Genomic DNA, 17,912 nt, shown 5'->3' with positions numbered 1-17,912 from the left:
TAAACAACTTAGAATTATCTAGGAGAACTTCGGAAGGAAGTCCAAACAATGACCATATTTTCTCTCACGATTGAACACCCATTGTTGCACTTTCGTTGCCTAATGGTGTCCACAACGTGTATCTGCTTGGGCCACTGTCAATACGGGTGAGATATAGCAACGAATCAACGCGAGTAACATCGCAGGCTACTCTCTCCCACATTTTGTTGACGGCAAGATTTCCTTTATCCTACGAAATCACATTAGGATCAGTTGAATTGCATTCATCACATTCAGCGACAACTTGTTTCACTGTGTCTCTGTTCACGTGGATACCAGCACGCGAGCATAACTGCATATTCTTGGAAACTCCCATGTGTGCTATTGAATGAATTTTTTTAATCTGCTGATAATTGTGCTTATAAATGATATTACATTCTTGCGTTGCAACTTTTTTTTATCCATTCTGTTGGCACTCGCGTGAGTTCATCAGCGATATTTTTTGATCTTGGTACCCATGTAACATTTATATTTATAGTATAATTCTCGACCAATTTTCCAAATATTTGAAGCCTTCGTCGAATTAGCATTTCGCATTGCCCAGCCCATTTTACAGGTTTATCACGAGTTAATTCAGAATTTAACCAACTGAAAACACTATGAGAATTAGTCTTGATAGAGACATCACTTGGGTTCCATTTCAATGCCATTCTGAGACCTTTAATACATGCGTCTAATTCAGCTACGTTGATGTTCATTGCGTCAGACTTTGGTTGGAGCCATGTCGCATCTTCTATTTTTTTTTCACCTTGCATTATCACAAATCCTTTTGCCAGCGAACTTGCATCACACCATACAGTTAGAGATGCATTTGGTTTGACATTCCATACGCCTTTTGCTGGATCGCATTTGATGACTTTATCCACAACTTCCTACATCATTTTATTAACGTACTTATTCGTAATAGGTTCATCCCAACCTGCTTTGTTTGTACAACTCTTTATAAAGCTGCATGCGAGTCTCAACCATCCAGCAACTGGTAGATTAGTAACCAGATTATCACACAATGAAAATATCTGTCTCTTGGTGAGCACATTTTTAATAATGGGAATCTCGCGTCCTCTCTTCCAAAACAATTCCTTTGTAGATGGATTTAGTATTACTTCCAATCCCAGTGCACGAACTGGGTTTTTGCCAAAATATTCAGGTATTTTTGCGTGAAGACCCTATCTATTCATATGTACCACCAGCTTTCTTCCATTTCCATTGGTTGCTAAGGTGTCATTAATGTATCCTCTTGTTGATTTTGCAAGTGCAGAATTTTGTTGGAAAACATATCATTGTATTGAACTCATCATCATAGGTGCTTGGTTTAAACCAAAACCCAAACGTATAAGCGCATATTGTTGATCTTTGTAAATGACAGTTTGGTAAGGCCAATCTATTTTTTGCCATCAAAATAAGCTTTACTTGTTCCAATTTCAATTGTCGCAATTCGAGGTGTTGATGGCAAATTAATCAAAGAATTACAGAATTTCAATTTTCCAGTGCCAATTTTCAGTTCATCACACGACTTTATTAGATCCATACCCATAATCATATCGTATTTTTTATTACTTCATCCACACATAACACAAAGCATCCACTCAGCACCCGTTCGTTGGGTGGTGTATTTTGGCAACAACTTCTTCACCATGAATTATTCCGCCCATTGTTGCAACATCCTCTACACAAATCACTTTATAGTCAGATGGCGGTAACTTCTTGGTGATGATTGATTGTGAGCAACCAGTATCCACAAGCGCTGTAGCTTTTCTTCCGTTCATTACCAAGTCGATAGTAGGTAGTACTACAAGGACTACCTACTATTGACTTGGTAATGAAGGTTAGGTATTTCTACAAGGACGAGTTTTTGTAGAAATACCTAATGCGAACTCGTTCCATTTAAGTTTTCCTGGTTTTGCCGACGTTTGTAGCAGTCCTTCAAAGCATGTTTATGCGAGTATGTTTTGCATTTTGCATTAAAAGGTTCATTCACGTGCAAAGTGATTTAATAATTCGCAGTTGAAACATTGCATTTTTTTCTTTCTTCATATTAAACTTTTCATTACAGTCCCAGTTGTTCGGTAGCTCGCATTTACTTCTTCATTTACAGATAAACATGCCGCATCTAATCTAGTTTGTACAACCACGGATGCAGTTTTGACACAATCTTCAACGCTCAACGCATCTCCCCAAAGAATAGCACGCAGAACAGCACCATCATTAATCCCAATAATGAATTGATCACAAAGTGGGCCGTCTCTCTCTGAAGGCAAGAACTTGCATTCTTGAGCTGCTCGGATCACTCGATGCGCAAACGTCTGTATCAATTCTTCATTGCCAAGATAAGTTTTCCCAAATTCATAACTTGAGATTAACAATGATTTTCTTATTTCCAGTTTCGCCACCAGCTCTTCGAACGAAACGTCCTCTGGCACTTCAGGTGGTTTTAATTCCTCCAAGGTCTTGTAAATCTTCGACGGCAGAGCAGCCAGCATGTACGCTACGTGTTAATCTGAAGTAATATCGTTTATCACGAAGAAAGAAGTCATCTGCCAAATAAATCGCTTTGGCTGTCCATCTTTATATTGCGGAGATAACAGACACGGCCGGTTAGCTTGTTATTCAACGCATTTAGAAGCCATTTTGTTCTCAATGTTTTTAGTAATTTTATTAAGTATACAATAATTTATATATATAAATTATTGTATACTTTAAATGTTTATTATATACTTAAATGGTGTTTTCTTAAAATTATATATATATATATATATATATATATATATATATATATATATATATATATATATATATATATATATACATATATATATATATATATATATATATATATATATATATATATATATATTATTGTATACTTATAATGTTAAATGTATACTTAAATGGTGTTTAAAATTATTATTTTATTAATATTAGTAAATATCCAAAAAAATTCATCTTCTGAATATATATACGATTGAATGATTATTTACATATTTCATAATGATTGTGTACTTATTTAAGAGAAATGTAAATATATTTTCGTGAAAATTATATCTAGATAAAATTAGATACTCTGCTTTGGTCAGATTTATGATATTTCTTCTAATTTTTTATTTTGTTTATCAATATTTTATCTTTACGTAAGCTGATTTTATTATATTTTAGTTTAAATATGAAATGAAAGTTTGTTTTCTTTTCGAGATTGTTTCAATGACAATGATAAGGATTCTCTTAAAGGTAAACTAATTTTTTTAAATTGTTGAGTTTTTTTGTAAGTAAATTTAATAATTAATTATTGAAATTTGTTTTTAAAGAAGTTGCAAAGATTTTTATTTATTTAATAATATAAAAAAATCTAATGGGATATGGCGCCAACAATTGCATAAACAGGAAACTTGGTTATCATCATTACAATGACAAACAAACTGAGATTTCATTACACTTTAAAGCCTCTATTTGTATCATACTTCAATTTAAGTTTTTATTTCTTGTAAGTATTTATTAATTGCTCGAAAGAGTTTTTAACTTTATCGAGAGCTAATTGTTGCTGGCTTTAGTTAATTTACTCATATTGAGTAACAACCTTAAGGTAACCATTGCACATAATAACTGTTTTTTATAGTTTATAACTTTGTTAAATATTAAAATCTTTCCTTACTCAAAAACTTTTTTATTTTTATTTTTTTATTTTAGATTTAGAATTGACTCAAAATGGAAAGAAAAAGAAAGACTGTATTTTTGTGTATTTAGATTGATTTACTTATATTTATTATTTAATCAATATATATTACTTAAAGATAAGTTTCTATGTATATCCATATTGTAAATGTATATAGGGATATGTAATATAATTATATTATTATGTGCTTGTATATACTTTATCAAAGTTTTTAATAATTTTTCTTTGAAAGTCTTCATTATTTTACTAATTTATTATTTATTCGTGTATTTGCTGTTGAAGTGAAATGTAAATCACGGAAAATTTAATTTTTTTTATGTAAATCAAAGAAAATTTGTGTTCGACAATATTTTTAAAAACATACAATCGATTTTATGTATATAATATTTGCAAGATATAAATTGTTTAAATTTTCATATGAACGGAATATAAACTGCAACATCCGGCAGCTGAGCTGCCGGATAGTTTCCGTAAAGAAAAGTAATGTTGCATAACGGGAAAAACTTGTTTAATTTAAACGGAAGTATCCGTTTATTTACGGAAAAGTTCCGACAGCTGCGGTAACCAAACCTGCCGTTGTTTAACGGAAAAAACCCATTGTATTTAACTGAAAAAATCCGTTTGTTAACGGAAACTTCCGTTTACATGCGATGGGTTTATCCGTAAAATAACGGGATGTTTAGTCATCGGCAGCTGCCGGAACTTTTCCGTAAAAAACGCACTATTTTTTTAACAGTGTAGTATAGATGTTTTTTTCGTAAATATTAGGAACTCTCAGTTTTCCCATTATTTGTTTGCTACTACCATATCTATTGGTATTTGTTTATTTACGACATTTTAGTTTTTTTATAGACTAAAACTAGTTTTGCCCATGCAACATTGCAGTAGCTAATGTAGTCATGAACAAATGCAAAGTATAAACTTTTTAGACATTTTATTTCAAATATATTAAGTTTTATGCATAATTCCAATTCTTTTAGACACTTTATTTTCTAATAACTTGATATGCTCTTTCCAGCTAATATGCTCATCTAGTTATACTCATAAAAACTTTACAAAAAATGCTTTTTTAAATTTCGTGTTGTTAACTAAAATATCTGGAAGTTTTATATCTGGAAGAAAATAATATTTTTGCTTTTTTCGGTGTTCGAGGAAAGTTTGTCGGGCTTCAACAATAGCTTAGCTCTTCAAGCTCCCGATTTACTGTGTTAAAAATAGTATTAATATTTTAGTTGGAGTAGACTTGGAGTAATAATATTTGAGTTGGAATAATCTTGGCATCTACAGAAAGAATAAAGTTTAATTTTGCAATGGTGAAACTGAAATTTATAATAAAAGTTAGAAAAGCATCTTTTATTGCCGCGAAACCAAATTCAAAAGGAAAAGAGCGCAATAAAAAAAGCTTTGACGATTGGCAAACTGGTATGTTTCAAATATTAAAACATCATTGCTTGTGATTAGATAGATTAATTGCTAATATCCAAAGTCAAATCTGCAAATTTTGACAACAGAGTAAAAACACTCGAGTAAAGTTCATGAAGTATAAAAAAAGATGTCAGCAAGAAGTAAAATAGAAGTCACTAATAATAGTTAATCTAATCTAGTTATTGAAATTTTGAAAATCAGAGACCACTGCAACAGTAAGAATTGAGGTGGTCGTAAATTTCACAAACTAATGCTTAATACATAAGTAAATAATAATAAAATAATACATAAGTAAATAATAATAAAATAATACATAAGTAAATAATAATAAAATAATACATAAGTAAATAATAATAAAATAATACATAAGTAAATAATAATAAAATAATACATAAGTAAATAACTAAATTAGGTAAAATAAAAAGTTTTTTTACGCTGTACACAAATTATTTTACACTTGTTCAAGGCAAAAACTTTGAAATTATTTTACAGGCCATAGTCAACCATTTGAATATCATGACTTAATTCTAAAAAGACATGAAAGTGTACCAATGAAAAGAACATTAAACTGCACAAAGGTTCACATTAAGAATAGTAAATAATGAGTAAGATTATTAAAAGAACAATTTATGAATCTTTTGATTATTTTGTGAACGTTTATGTATTGTTTTAATCAGTCTTTATCTGATATCTTGTATTAAATAAAATGTCGGAGTGGATGACAAATATAAATATTTGCTGATTATTTAAAATTTCATTTTAAATCACTTGTGCCTTAATATATGAGATATATTAAATACTAAAATATTTTTAATTAGGTTACAATTTTATTTATAAATAACATTTTTTTCACTATAGAACACATCAACTTTTTATCAATTTATTATCAAAAACATTATGAATCGATTCATGCTAAAAGAAGTTCAGTCAGGACATCATGTTTTCGGAAAAGCAAAAACAAAAAAACTGCACAACTCGTTGAGAATCAAGAGAAGGCTGTCCATTATTTACATTAACAATTTTTTAGCGGTTTATACTTCACCCTTAATAACTTGTCAAACGTCCAGAGACCCCCTTATAGAAATAAGGTTAACATTCTATTACCCTACCCCCTTCCCTAAAATCAAATTAAAATGAAAAAAAAAAAAAAACAATATTTTAAATAGAATAGTTATACAACTAAAACAAAGAAGTGATTAAAAGTAAATTGTGTAGAAAGAAACAATTATTTTAATTTTAATTTATGAACATATTTCGAATGAATATAACCATTTAAAAATAAAATTGCTCTGAACCAAAAATGAAGAAAAGTAAAAGTTATAGAGAAAAAGTTAGTAAACTTTTAAATTACACTGGTCAACAATGAAAAGCACCAACTTTAATTTAAAGCTTACTAGATGTAGTTTTTCACGCTGATTCCAAATCTGTGTTTAGTTTTTCTCCAGCACGAATCACTGAATCTTGAAATAATGTATGTGTGTTTTTTGCACTAATATATAGTTTCAGTGTGAAATATACTAATGCTTTTTATTTTCAGGGTAACTATTTCAATAAAATTAACTTATATAATGCCTAGAAATTGCAAAAATTCACCAGACGCCTTTTGCTACATTTGTGGGCAATTTACATTGTCAGGGCAGCGAAAGAAAATCACTCCAGAAATCTCAAAAATTTACAAGCTGTATTTCGGTTGTCCTTTGGGAGATCAAAATAAAACTTGGGCACCACATGTGGGTTGTTATAGTTGTTGCAGCTTATTACGAGATTGGATCAACAAACGAAGGTCTTCTTTTCGATTTGCTACACCGATGATTTGGAGGAAACCAAAAGATTATTACAATGACTGCTATTTTTATGCTGTTAATACTGCTGGATTTTCGTCGAAAAATAAGAACCAAATTGTGTACCCAAATTTGGATTTGGCCATGAGACCTGTTCCTCATGACAGCACCCTGCTCATTCTAGTACCACCATCTGATTGATTAGACTCTGTTAAAGACAAATGTGCTGTTGATGTTGAACGTCAAGATGCGGCTGATGTTGACTTTGATCCAGATATTGACGGCGAAGAGCCCAAAGTTTTCACACAAGGTAAACTGAATGATTTGGTTAGAGACTTGTCCCTTTCCAAGGAAAAAGTTGAACTTTTGGCGTCAAGACTGAAAGAAAAGAATTTGTTCGCAGTTGGTGTCAAAGTATCCTACTTTTGAAAGCGCAACAACGATTTATCTAGGTTTTCACCATTGATGGACCCTTGAGCTACTGCAATAATGTCAATGGTCTTTTCGAAAATTTATCCCAAGTGTATTCGCCTCGTGATTGGCGCCTCTTTATTGATTCATCCAAAAGAAGTTTGAAGGCTGTGTTGTTGCATATTGGTAATCAGAAGCCATGTATTCCAATCGCTCATTTCGTACATTTGAATGAAACTCATGAAAATATGAAAATTTTACTAGACGCTATTTACTACAAAACTCATCAGTGGAACATTTGTGATGATTTGAAAGTGGTTGGTATGATAATGGGTATGCAAACAGGGTTTACCAAGTTCTGCTGCTTTCTTTGTTTATGGGATAGTCGTGCTGTGAACGAACATTGCGTAAAACGTGATTGGATGTTGAGAACTGAATACGAACCATATTCTGCTGGTTGATCCAGACAAAATATTTTTGCCACCGCTTCACATCAAGCTTGGTTTGATGTAAAACTTTGTAAAAGCATTAGGTAAAACTGAATCAGCGGGTTTTCAATACTTGGTTGAAAAATTTCCCAAAATTAGTGCAGCGAAACTCAAAGAAGGCGTTTTTGTCGGACCCCAAATTTGAGAGGTTTTGAAAGACCATGGATTTGAAGAGCCACTTACTTCCGACAAAAAAGAAGCGTGGAAAGCGTTTGTATGGGTTTGTAAGAACTTCTTGGGGAATCACAAATTGCTTGAATATGAAAATTGTATTCAAAAGCTACTCGATTTGTTCCAAAAAGTGGGCTGTCGTATGTCATTGAAAATGCATTTTCTGCATTCGCATTTGACATTTTTTCCTGAAAATTTGGGCGTTGGGAGTGATGAACAAGGTGAACGATTCCACCAAGATATTCAAGTGATGGAAAAGCGTTACGAAGGATTCTGTAATGAAAGCATGTTAGCTGACTACTGTTGGATGCTTTATCGTGATGAACCAGAAAAAGTCTACAAAAGGAAGTCATATTCACAGAGATTTTAAGTGATTTATATGCTTTAGTTAACAGTCTTTAAACTATTAAATGTGTATAAATGTTTACGAATAAACCTAGTCACAGAGACTTTGACTTATTTGTATAGAAACATAAGTGGTGCTTGAAATATTGAATTTTTATCAATGTTTATGTATAGGGATAAAGTAAAGAATGTCCGAAAATTAAAATTCCAAATATCTCAAGAACTAGACGTGCTGGAAGAAGTCTGAAATCAGATTTGAAATCAGCGCAAAAAACTGGTTTAGAAAAAGCTATTTAGATTTATGGTGCATTCAAAAAGTATTTTTTTTGTTGACCAGTGTTATTAACACTTCAATATGCCAATCCTCCTTACTTTAATTTTAAACCTATTCCAATTTCACAGGAAAAATCAATTATTTTAAACATAACAAAAAAGGCATTTAGCAAATTGTATAATTCAGGGGTAGGCAACTTTTTGCGATGGAAAAACCAAAAGTTACAAGTTACAAGTTTTTTCAGTTTTTAAAGAGCTACCAGCATCTTTATTTCAATATTATATTAATTTTTGTGCATGGAGCTAAAGAACCACATCTTGACATCGAAAGAATTACTTTACGCTTGCAAGCCGCGGTTTGCCGACCCTGGTATAAACGTTTAATATAATATAGACTATGTACTTACATAAATCTTTTTTCTTTGCACAACAGACTAACCAACAACAACTTTGAAAAAATAACAGTGTTACGAGTTAACATTTTGTGTGTGCTTATTTAGAAAAAAAATTACTGACAATCAAAATAATGCTCGAGTTCCCTCACCTTGATTGACAAATTGATTACAAATGCACTCACGGATCTCAAAAGCTATATTTGGCAAATTTAATAAATACTTTATTATTTTCTGCCTTAAATTAGCTAATAAGGATCCCTTTACCCCAGCTGCCTTTAATGATTTCTTAGTGAATGATTGCAGCTGTTCCAAAGAAAAATACTCAGAATTATCTTTTGATGAACTCGAAATTGCTTTCAAATCAATAAAAAAAAAAAAGCTATCATAGCTGATGGAATTAATGACATAATTAACATAATTATCAAGCGTTTTGATCATATTAAAGATATTCTTTTTAAAGTTTATGAATCATCAGTCCACCAAAGAATTTTTCCTGATAAACTAGAAATTGCTAAAGTTATTCCGATTTAAAAAAAAGGGGTACTGTTACAATATTATAACTTTCGCCCAATATCTATCCCTTCTACTTTTTCAAAAATTTTAGAACTTATTATGAGTGCAAAAGATTATACAGTTATCTTGTTTTTAGTAATCTTTTATATATTAATCAATTTGGTTTTTAAAAAAATTATTCTTCAGAACAAGCAATTATCTAATTAGTACAAGAAATTTCAAATTCATTTCAAAGATCCCAATTTATATTAAGTGTTTTTATAGACTTTACGAAGGCTTTCGATACTGTCGACCACGAAATCCTGCTCATAAAACTGAAATACTACGGAACAAACTATATAACTGTAAAATGGCTTCCAAGTTACTTATCAAATTGCAAACAATTTGTTTTTAATAATAACTATAACCAAAGCTATCTTCTAAATATTTCCTGTGGTGTTCCTCAAGGTTCCATTTTGGGACCACTTTTGTTTTTCATCTATATAAATGACTTAAACAATGCCTCAAATTTATTAAAAATCATGTTTGCCGACGACACCAACTTATTACTGACTAATAATGACATATTCTAACTCTTTTCAACAATGAATGATGAACTTCAAAACATATCTACTTGATTCAAATGTAACAAGTTAAGTCTTTACATTAATAAAATCAAATGGGTTCTTTTCCATTCGCTCTCTAAAAAACGCTAATTGTCCAAAAACTCGACCAAAGTGTTTATTGATAACGTCGAAATAAAAAGAGATTTTGTTAATAAATTTTTAGGAGTAGTTCTCGACAAGAATATTACATGGAAACCGCATATTGACTATATTTACTCAAAAATATCTAAAAGTAACGGAGTCTTATATAAATCCAGATTAAACAAAATAGCCTTAACCCAACTTGATTACTCATTTTTTTACACCTACATAAATTAAACCAACAAAGCTTGGGGAAGCACGGAAAAAAGTTAGTTGCAATGCTTTTATCACCATCAGAACCGTTTTACTCACTCTTGTAAATGAAACATAGAATGTTTATAACATAAAAACATGTGGAAAAAGATTTAACTTTACCTATCGCTAAAGATATTTTTTCTATAAAACAAATTAATAAATATATACTTAGAAACTAAAATTTTATATATGAATCAATTTGCAGAACAAAGTTTAACAAATTTTGCATTTTATTTCGAGCACCACATCTATGGAATAAAACTGTTACACCTAATTTTGATATACCCAATACTTTTTCGATCTTTAAAAATAAACTTAAAAACTTTATTTTGTCTATTGATGATATATTTAAATACTTTTTATTATAACAACATTTTTGTCTTGAAAATTGTAGAACTGTTGTATTTTCTCTTTCCAATAAAAAAGAGGTGTTTTACTGTATTTACTTTGCAATATACTTATTATATATAATTGCACTTTTACAAGTTCTGACGATAAGATCCAACTTTTTTATTATATCAAACATTAGTGGTTTGATCTATATTTTCAATTTATAACACGATTTATTGTAATTTTTGTATTCTTGTTTGTGTCTTAATGTAAAAAAACTTAAAACTTTTAAAAGGTTTTGATGATTTTGATGATCATTATGATCTCCTTTCAGAAGCCTTGTTTGTTTATTTTAGTAAACGACGACAAATGTAAACAAGCAGGAAAAACAAAAAGTCTGTATGTGTCGCTGCCTAAATTTCCCTTTTTTAAGTTAGTAAATTTATTATAAAAAGTAAAATTTTGTTCTTTAATCTTTACAAATTCGTAATATATAATAGAATCGTTTACAGAGTATAGTAAAATTAAAAAAAAAATCACAAAGCTACATTATACAAAAAATATATAAAATAAAACTGTAAACTTTACAGTAAAGTATTAGAAATTACTTTAAAGAACGCGGAAAACTTGCAGAAGGCCGATGGTCTTGTCATCAAGAAACCGCTATGCGTTACTAATATTTTTGGATACTTTAATTTAAAAAATGTTTATATTTAAAAAATAATGTTATCAGTTTCAGCAGAATAAAAATAAAAATGCAAAATGCAAAAAACAAAAAATGCAGATAAAAAGAAGTTTTTAATTTTTTTAATTTAATTTCAATAAACATAAATATAAGTAGGTACACGATTTGCTAAATGGGTAATATATAGTCGTTGACGTGTTGATAAATAAGCCTATTATTTGTTTGTTTTATTTTGTTGATGTTGTTGTTTTTGAGTTATTTAGAGTTTTTAGAGTTATTAGAGTTTACATTGGTTTCGGAAAAAAGTTAGTATTATACATAGTTTTAGATGCTTTGGGGTTAATAAAAATTTCCAAGTTGTTAGTGTTTAAAATGAGTTCTTTTAATAACGTTTTCAGAGTATTTAAATTATTCGATTTTTCGAGTTGAGTATTTTTGGATATTAATTTGTTATATAGACAAGGACCGCCATACGAAATGGAAAAGCGCGAGAGATTCGTTTTTTTAAAAGGTACGTTGAGGTTTCCCGTTCCTCTGGTATGGTATTTATTTTCGCTATTTTGGAAGAAATTCTTTGAAAAGTGAGAAGGAGCGAGTCTAAGTTTATATTTAAGCATAAACAACAAATTTTGGAATATTTTGATTTGATATACATTTAAGGCTTTCAAATTTTTAAAAGTGGCTCAGCATGCGAGAGTCTATCCTTATTAAAAACTATTCTTGCAGCATGTTTTTGTTTTCGATATAGTATGGTTAGTTTGGATTTATGAGTACTTGCCCATGCAACATGAGCGTATATCCAGTAGCTTTGTATGAACGAGAAGTATAGGAACTTTAAATTATCAAGAGACAGTATACAACTAGCTTTGTAAAGGATACCAATGTTTTTTGATATTTTGGTATTTAATATATCTATATATAATTTCCATGAGATGCTCTCATCAATAAGTATCCCTAGAAATTTAGTTGCTTGGGTTCTCTCTATTTCTTTAGTATCTATATTTGGCGAAGATAAATCGGGAGGTATTTTTATAAGGTTAGAATGAAAAAGAATGTATTTGATTTTTTCTGTGTTTAGCGATAATTTGTTAGATTTTAACCAACTGTTTATTTTTTCAAGTTCAGTATTTGTAGTTTCATAAAGTTCTGTAATAGATGAGGATGCATAAAATAAATTAGTGTCGTCTGCAAACATTATGACATGAAATTTACTTGAGGTTTAGGAAGATCGTTTATGTATATTTAAAACAAAAGAGGCGCAAGAATGGAATCTTTGGGGACACCGCGTTTTATTTTGAGTTATTTTGGAAATTTTTTTTTTGAGCAATAACGCATTGTTTTCTGTCTAGTAAATTAATTTTGGAACCAGTTTAGTGCAACGCCTTTTATCCCATATTTTTCCATTTTGCTAAGTAAGATAGCGTGATCTACTGTGTCAAACACTTCAGATAAATCAACAAAGATAAAAAATTTTGATTTTAGTATAAAAGTTTGTTTTGCTTTTCTTTGTATTTAAGTTTTTAAATAGCATTTTCTGTGAAACATGATTTTTATGCAATTTTAAGTTTTTCAAATCTCATATTTTCATAAATAATAAACTTTATGACTTGAAATTTTTTGGAAACATTATTCAAACATATACCTAGAATCTGAGCGAATTGAAACTAATGACTCATTATTTGATTTCTCTTATTTTAATTTTGTATTTGGATAGAGGGTTTTAAAAGTGTATTTTTTTACGTTGGCTGCCATTATGAGTTTTTATGCCTGCTGATAGATTTTTTTTTCACTCATTCCTTCTATATATATGTAATACATCATTGTACTAAATTTGATATTATATGCAAAAGTTGTTTTAAAATTATTGTGTTCCAAGTTTTTCCTAATTTTGCTCTTAAAACTGTAAGAAAATGCTGACTCAGCCTTTAAAAATGCCCATTTTGTTATAAAATTGTACTTTTTAAATTCGTATTATTTTCTTGTATTGAAAAATTGATATTAGAACGATTCGTTATCACTATAAAAGAAAATAGCTTTTTTCTAGGGGTACCACCTTGAATGTTGCATCTGGAAGCGAAACTATATAGCTACAAATGTCGTCTATCTCAGGAGCGTTATTCGTCTTAAGCGAGTTTGTTGTAATTTCTAGTTCTTCATGGTTTAATCCAGAGAAAACATTTAAACAGAAATGTTGGTTTGTGATATAGGTTTCGAAGGAGATAACAGGGCATTGAATTTGTTAGGGCCTTTGTTTGCAAACAAACCATTGAAGTTTTCAGCGATAGAAATTTTGTCAATATATTCAGTTTCATTTACGATAATTTTATCGGGTAAATTATTTGATTTTGTATAGTTTTTACCAATAATTTCTTTCATTATGTTCCGGGTTTTTTGCTTAATGCTTTTGCTTTTTTGTAGTTGTTTTGAATAATATATATATTTTTTGAATTCTTTCTAATTTTTTCAAATAGATTTTTTTGTTCCTTATATGTAGTTAAGTTAGTTTTGTTTCTGTGTTTTAAATGCTTGGTATAGAGTTTTTGCTTTGTTTTTAATGATTTTCTAATCCCGTTAGTTATCCGTGGGCAGTTTAAATAATTTTAGCTTTATTTCTTTCTCTTCAACAGGGGAATGTTTCTTGGAGTGATCTAGAAAAATATTTATAAATAAATTGTAAACGGAATTTGTGTGTCCAAGGATATATTCTTGATACACTCCATCCCAATTTACTGCCGATAGCAAGTCTTTAAAATTTTTAATAGAGAACTGATTGATTTTTTACAAATTTTGGTTTTAGGATTGTTATAGGTTTTTAAATCTTGAGATAATGAAAAATAAATAGGAAATGATCTGATATATCGGTTTTGATAATTCCTGCTTTTAAAGATGCTTCTAGAAATGTATTTGTTAATCAGGGGCGGACGCAAGTTTTTAATATAACCCATTAAAAAAAAATGCGCCTTACGCCATGTTGGAAAAGACGCAACTACGCCCACAAGAAAAGAAAAAAAATAAAGTAGGGGGCTGGAGCAAGGGCGGATTCGGATCATGAAGTAAAGGTGGAAGGGGGGCAATTTTTTTAATTCCGACAATCCAGAACATTGATTTACAGGTATAATAATTTTTTAAGCAGGCAAGTGCAAAAGATAGAATAAGCAGCATAAACACTAATCACGGAAGTCGTCAATTTTTTATAGAAAATCTTTTAATAACATTATCAATACAAGGAACAATTTCTTGATGGATATACATTAATGCAAAACCGTTAAGTCAATCTTCTGACATTGTTGTTCTTGTGTAGCCTTTTAACAGGCGCATAACAGAAAAACTCCTCTCACATTAAGTATCCTTAAGCTATATTAATACTTTCAAATCCAGGAAATAATATTGATTTAAGAGTTAGGGATATTATTAGGGATGCAAACATGATGCTTTGTAGCAGCAATTTTGAAAATTATATATATATATCATTTCTGATGGTAACAAACTTATTTTTAAGAGCTGTAATAAGGTGCAAACCGTCTAACCGATAGTTTTTGATTGCAATAACAGAGTAACAGGTAAAGTAAAATCAAAGACACGTGTTGCAAAAAATAAAGTAAGGATAAATTGAAAAGCGCTAATGGAATTTTAAAAAGTAGAAGATTTATTTTTTGTGTCTTTGTTAACAGAACTCTCAGGGAAAGCCATGATACATAAAGCATCAAAATTTGATGAATAATGTTCAAAAAAAGTGTTTAAACCATCTATACGCTCAATCCATATATTTCTACAAACATCCTTTAATTTTTCTTGTGCGTTTGAGGTTCAAGCTCTAAAATATTTTTTTTAAAAACCTTTTTTTAAATTTATTTTCTGAATAATTAGAAAAAACTTCTAAGATTAATTGGACATTACACGATTCACAAACAAGTTCAGTCGATGGGTATGGCAATGTGTATACAGAGCTTTTGAATTTATAATTAGAATCTGAGCAGAAAGACCATTTAAATACTCACAGACCAAAATGGCTTCATCATATCCTTAATCCCTACAGTTTTTTATATCTCGATTAAAGTTGCTCACACAATTAACACAGATTAACTTATTGTATTAAAATAAGATAACTATTTTTGAAGAAAACGTAAAGTGACTTACCTCAGAGCAATACAATGCTTTTATTGATTTTTATATAAGACGGGATACAAACTTCTACACATTTATTTCTTCTTATTGTGCCATCATCGTGGCACAATAAGATGTTAATATCAGCAAAACGACTTAAAACAGGGGTGGCCACAACTTTTTTGATAAGAGCCAAAGTTAGCTTTTCAACTGTTAAATGGGGCCGGAGATTTTTAATAATATATTTTTTTTTTAATATTTTATTTAAAAATATTGATTTGCAAAGGAATAACACTCAAACACACATATTTACTAGCTAACAACATATGCTGGTCACAAGGCTATTAGGTATAATACAAATTATAGTTTATTGGTAATCACGAACCTGCCTTTTTTTCAGAATATTTTTAATGTCAATAGGCAACTGACTGGTTGCGATTCTTAATGTATTCTGCAAGTTAGTATCTATCAGTACAGATCTTTTTTTTTGATTTTGCAAATTTCATACGAGAAAAAACACTTTCACACAAATATGTGCTACCAAACAAGACACCCATCATTTTTGCATTGTTGACTAAGTTGGTGTACTTATTTTGGTCAAGATTTTTGTAAAATAACAATAAATTTTGTTTATTATATGCTTCTCTCAAAGCATCGCTGCATTGAAGATCAATTAACTCCATTTGGAATTTATCTGGTACAGTCTCCATATCAGCAGAGAATGGCACTGTGAACAATTGGATTTTGTCTGCATGATTCTTAACATCTGCAAACCTCTTTAAAAATCTTGTTTTCAATTCAGCAATACAGGTAACAAATTTTGCTGTGTTTCCAGGATTCAGCTCACCGAAAGTTGGAAAATGAGTGAATTTTCCCGTTCTTAACTGCTGCTCCCACAAAGTTAATTTCAACTGAAAAGCTAGAATGTTGTACATTTTTCCAATTAAATGATCTTTTCCTTGGAGTTCTTTGTTAAGTATATTGTAATGTTGGGTCAAGTCTACTAGAAATGCAAATTTTTCAATAAACTCTTTTTCTTCTAGCTCTGGTGGATAATCTTTTTGATAATTTTGAAAACATCCAACATATTTTGTCTTAAATCATAAGATCTTTTCAGCATATTACCTCTAGAAAGCCATCTCACCTCATTATAATAAAGCAGACCACCATATTCAGAGTCATTTTCAGCAAGAAAAGCCTCAAATTGCCTACTTCGTAATGCACTGGACTTAATGCTGTTTATTGCTTTAACTACTACAGACATTACATTTTACACATCCATAGTCTTTGCTGTTAAACTTTGCTGATGAATAATACAATGCAGCTTAATTAAAGACAAGTTGTTTTCTGCCATATCATTTTCCAGTCTGGAAACAACACCCATTTTTTTCCCCATCATTGAGCTGCCACCATCTGATGTTATTGAAATTAATCTGTTGTAAGTCAAGTTGAACTTTTTAAAAACTTTCTTCATGGCAAGAAAAATGTCTTCTCCTGTTGTTCTGCCTTGCATAGGGTAGATGTCAAGTAGCTCTTCAGTAACAAGAAAATCATTATCAATACCACGAATAAAAATAGCTAATTGAGCAGTTTGTGATATATCAGTTGATTCATCAATAGCTATTGAATTATACTGAAATGCTTTTATTTATCAGTCAATGACAAACTCAGATCATCAGCAATATCACATATTCTTTGTGTAATTGTTTGTCTTGATAGGAAGATATTATTTAAAATTTTCAATTTTTCAGGACAAATGTTTTCGAACACAATTTCAAGAGATTCCTTAATAATTTCCCCATCACTGAATGGTTTACAATTTTTAGCTGAAAGAAGACTCACTTCATAACTTGCAATAGCAGCATTTTCTGTTTCAGTGTTGCCTCTTTTTAACAAATCTTGTTGTTCAAATAACTTATTTTTCAATTTAATTGATTTTTCTTTCCGCGCCTCGTTGACAAACTGATAGGTATGTTACATCCCGCGTTTTACGGAACCGATTTTTGTGCTAAAAAGCTGTTCCACGTTTTTAAAACTTGGCGTTTAGGCAGTATGGTAGGATGATGTTTTGTAGCATATTTTTTTAGAATTTTATATTAACTTAGAAGTTTTTTTAAAAGTAGAATGGTTGAACTTTTTTAAAGAGTATTTTTTTATTATATTGACGAAAGTTAAAGTGTTATTTATTGATATCAAAAAGTGTGTTGTACTTCTTGTGCTTAGTAAATGTTGAAGATATTATCTTTTTTTTTTCTATCCTATTCTTTTTTTTAAGTTTATACGTTTTCTATGCACATGCCAAATTTCAAGAATTTATTTTACCTAGCAGATACCCTATTTTTAC

General features: G+C 30.0%; 1 protein-coding gene across 1 annotated transcript; it reads right to left on the bottom strand.

The window, feature by feature from the left end:
- Window positions 1-16,026: 16,026 nt before the first annotated feature.
- LOC136081281 (general transcription factor II-I repeat domain-containing protein 2-like) lies at window positions 16,027-16,832 on the bottom strand. The gene is made up of 2 exons (XM_065798585.1): window positions 16,713-16,832; window positions 16,027-16,662 (listed from the first exon to the last, which is right to left on the bottom strand). The coding sequence occupies exons 1-2, from the start codon at window positions 16,830-16,832 to the stop codon at window positions 16,027-16,029; spliced, it is 756 nt and encodes a 251-aa protein (XP_065654657.1).
- Window positions 16,833-17,912: the final 1,080 nt, after the last annotated feature.

This window comes from Hydra vulgaris, chromosome 06, assembly GCF_038396675.1.
Source record: "Hydra vulgaris chromosome 06, alternate assembly HydraT2T_AEP".
Classification (NCBI taxonomy): Eukaryota; Metazoa; Cnidaria; class Hydrozoa; order Anthoathecata; family Hydridae; genus Hydra; species Hydra vulgaris.
Note: the sequence above shows the minus strand (reverse complement) of the source record. Positions and strands in the feature narration are given on the sequence as shown.

Excerpts from the sequence above, each read along its gene's own strand:
- LOC136081281 (XM_065798585.1), bottom strand. The coding sequence starts at position 16,832 with ATGTCTGTAGTAGTTAAAGCAATAAACAGCATTAAGTCCAGTGCATTA. Across the intron at positions 16,663-16,712 it reads GTCTGCTTTATTATAATGAG|ACAAAATATGTTGGATGTTT; the intron begins GTGAGATGGCTT and ends TTATGATTTAAG.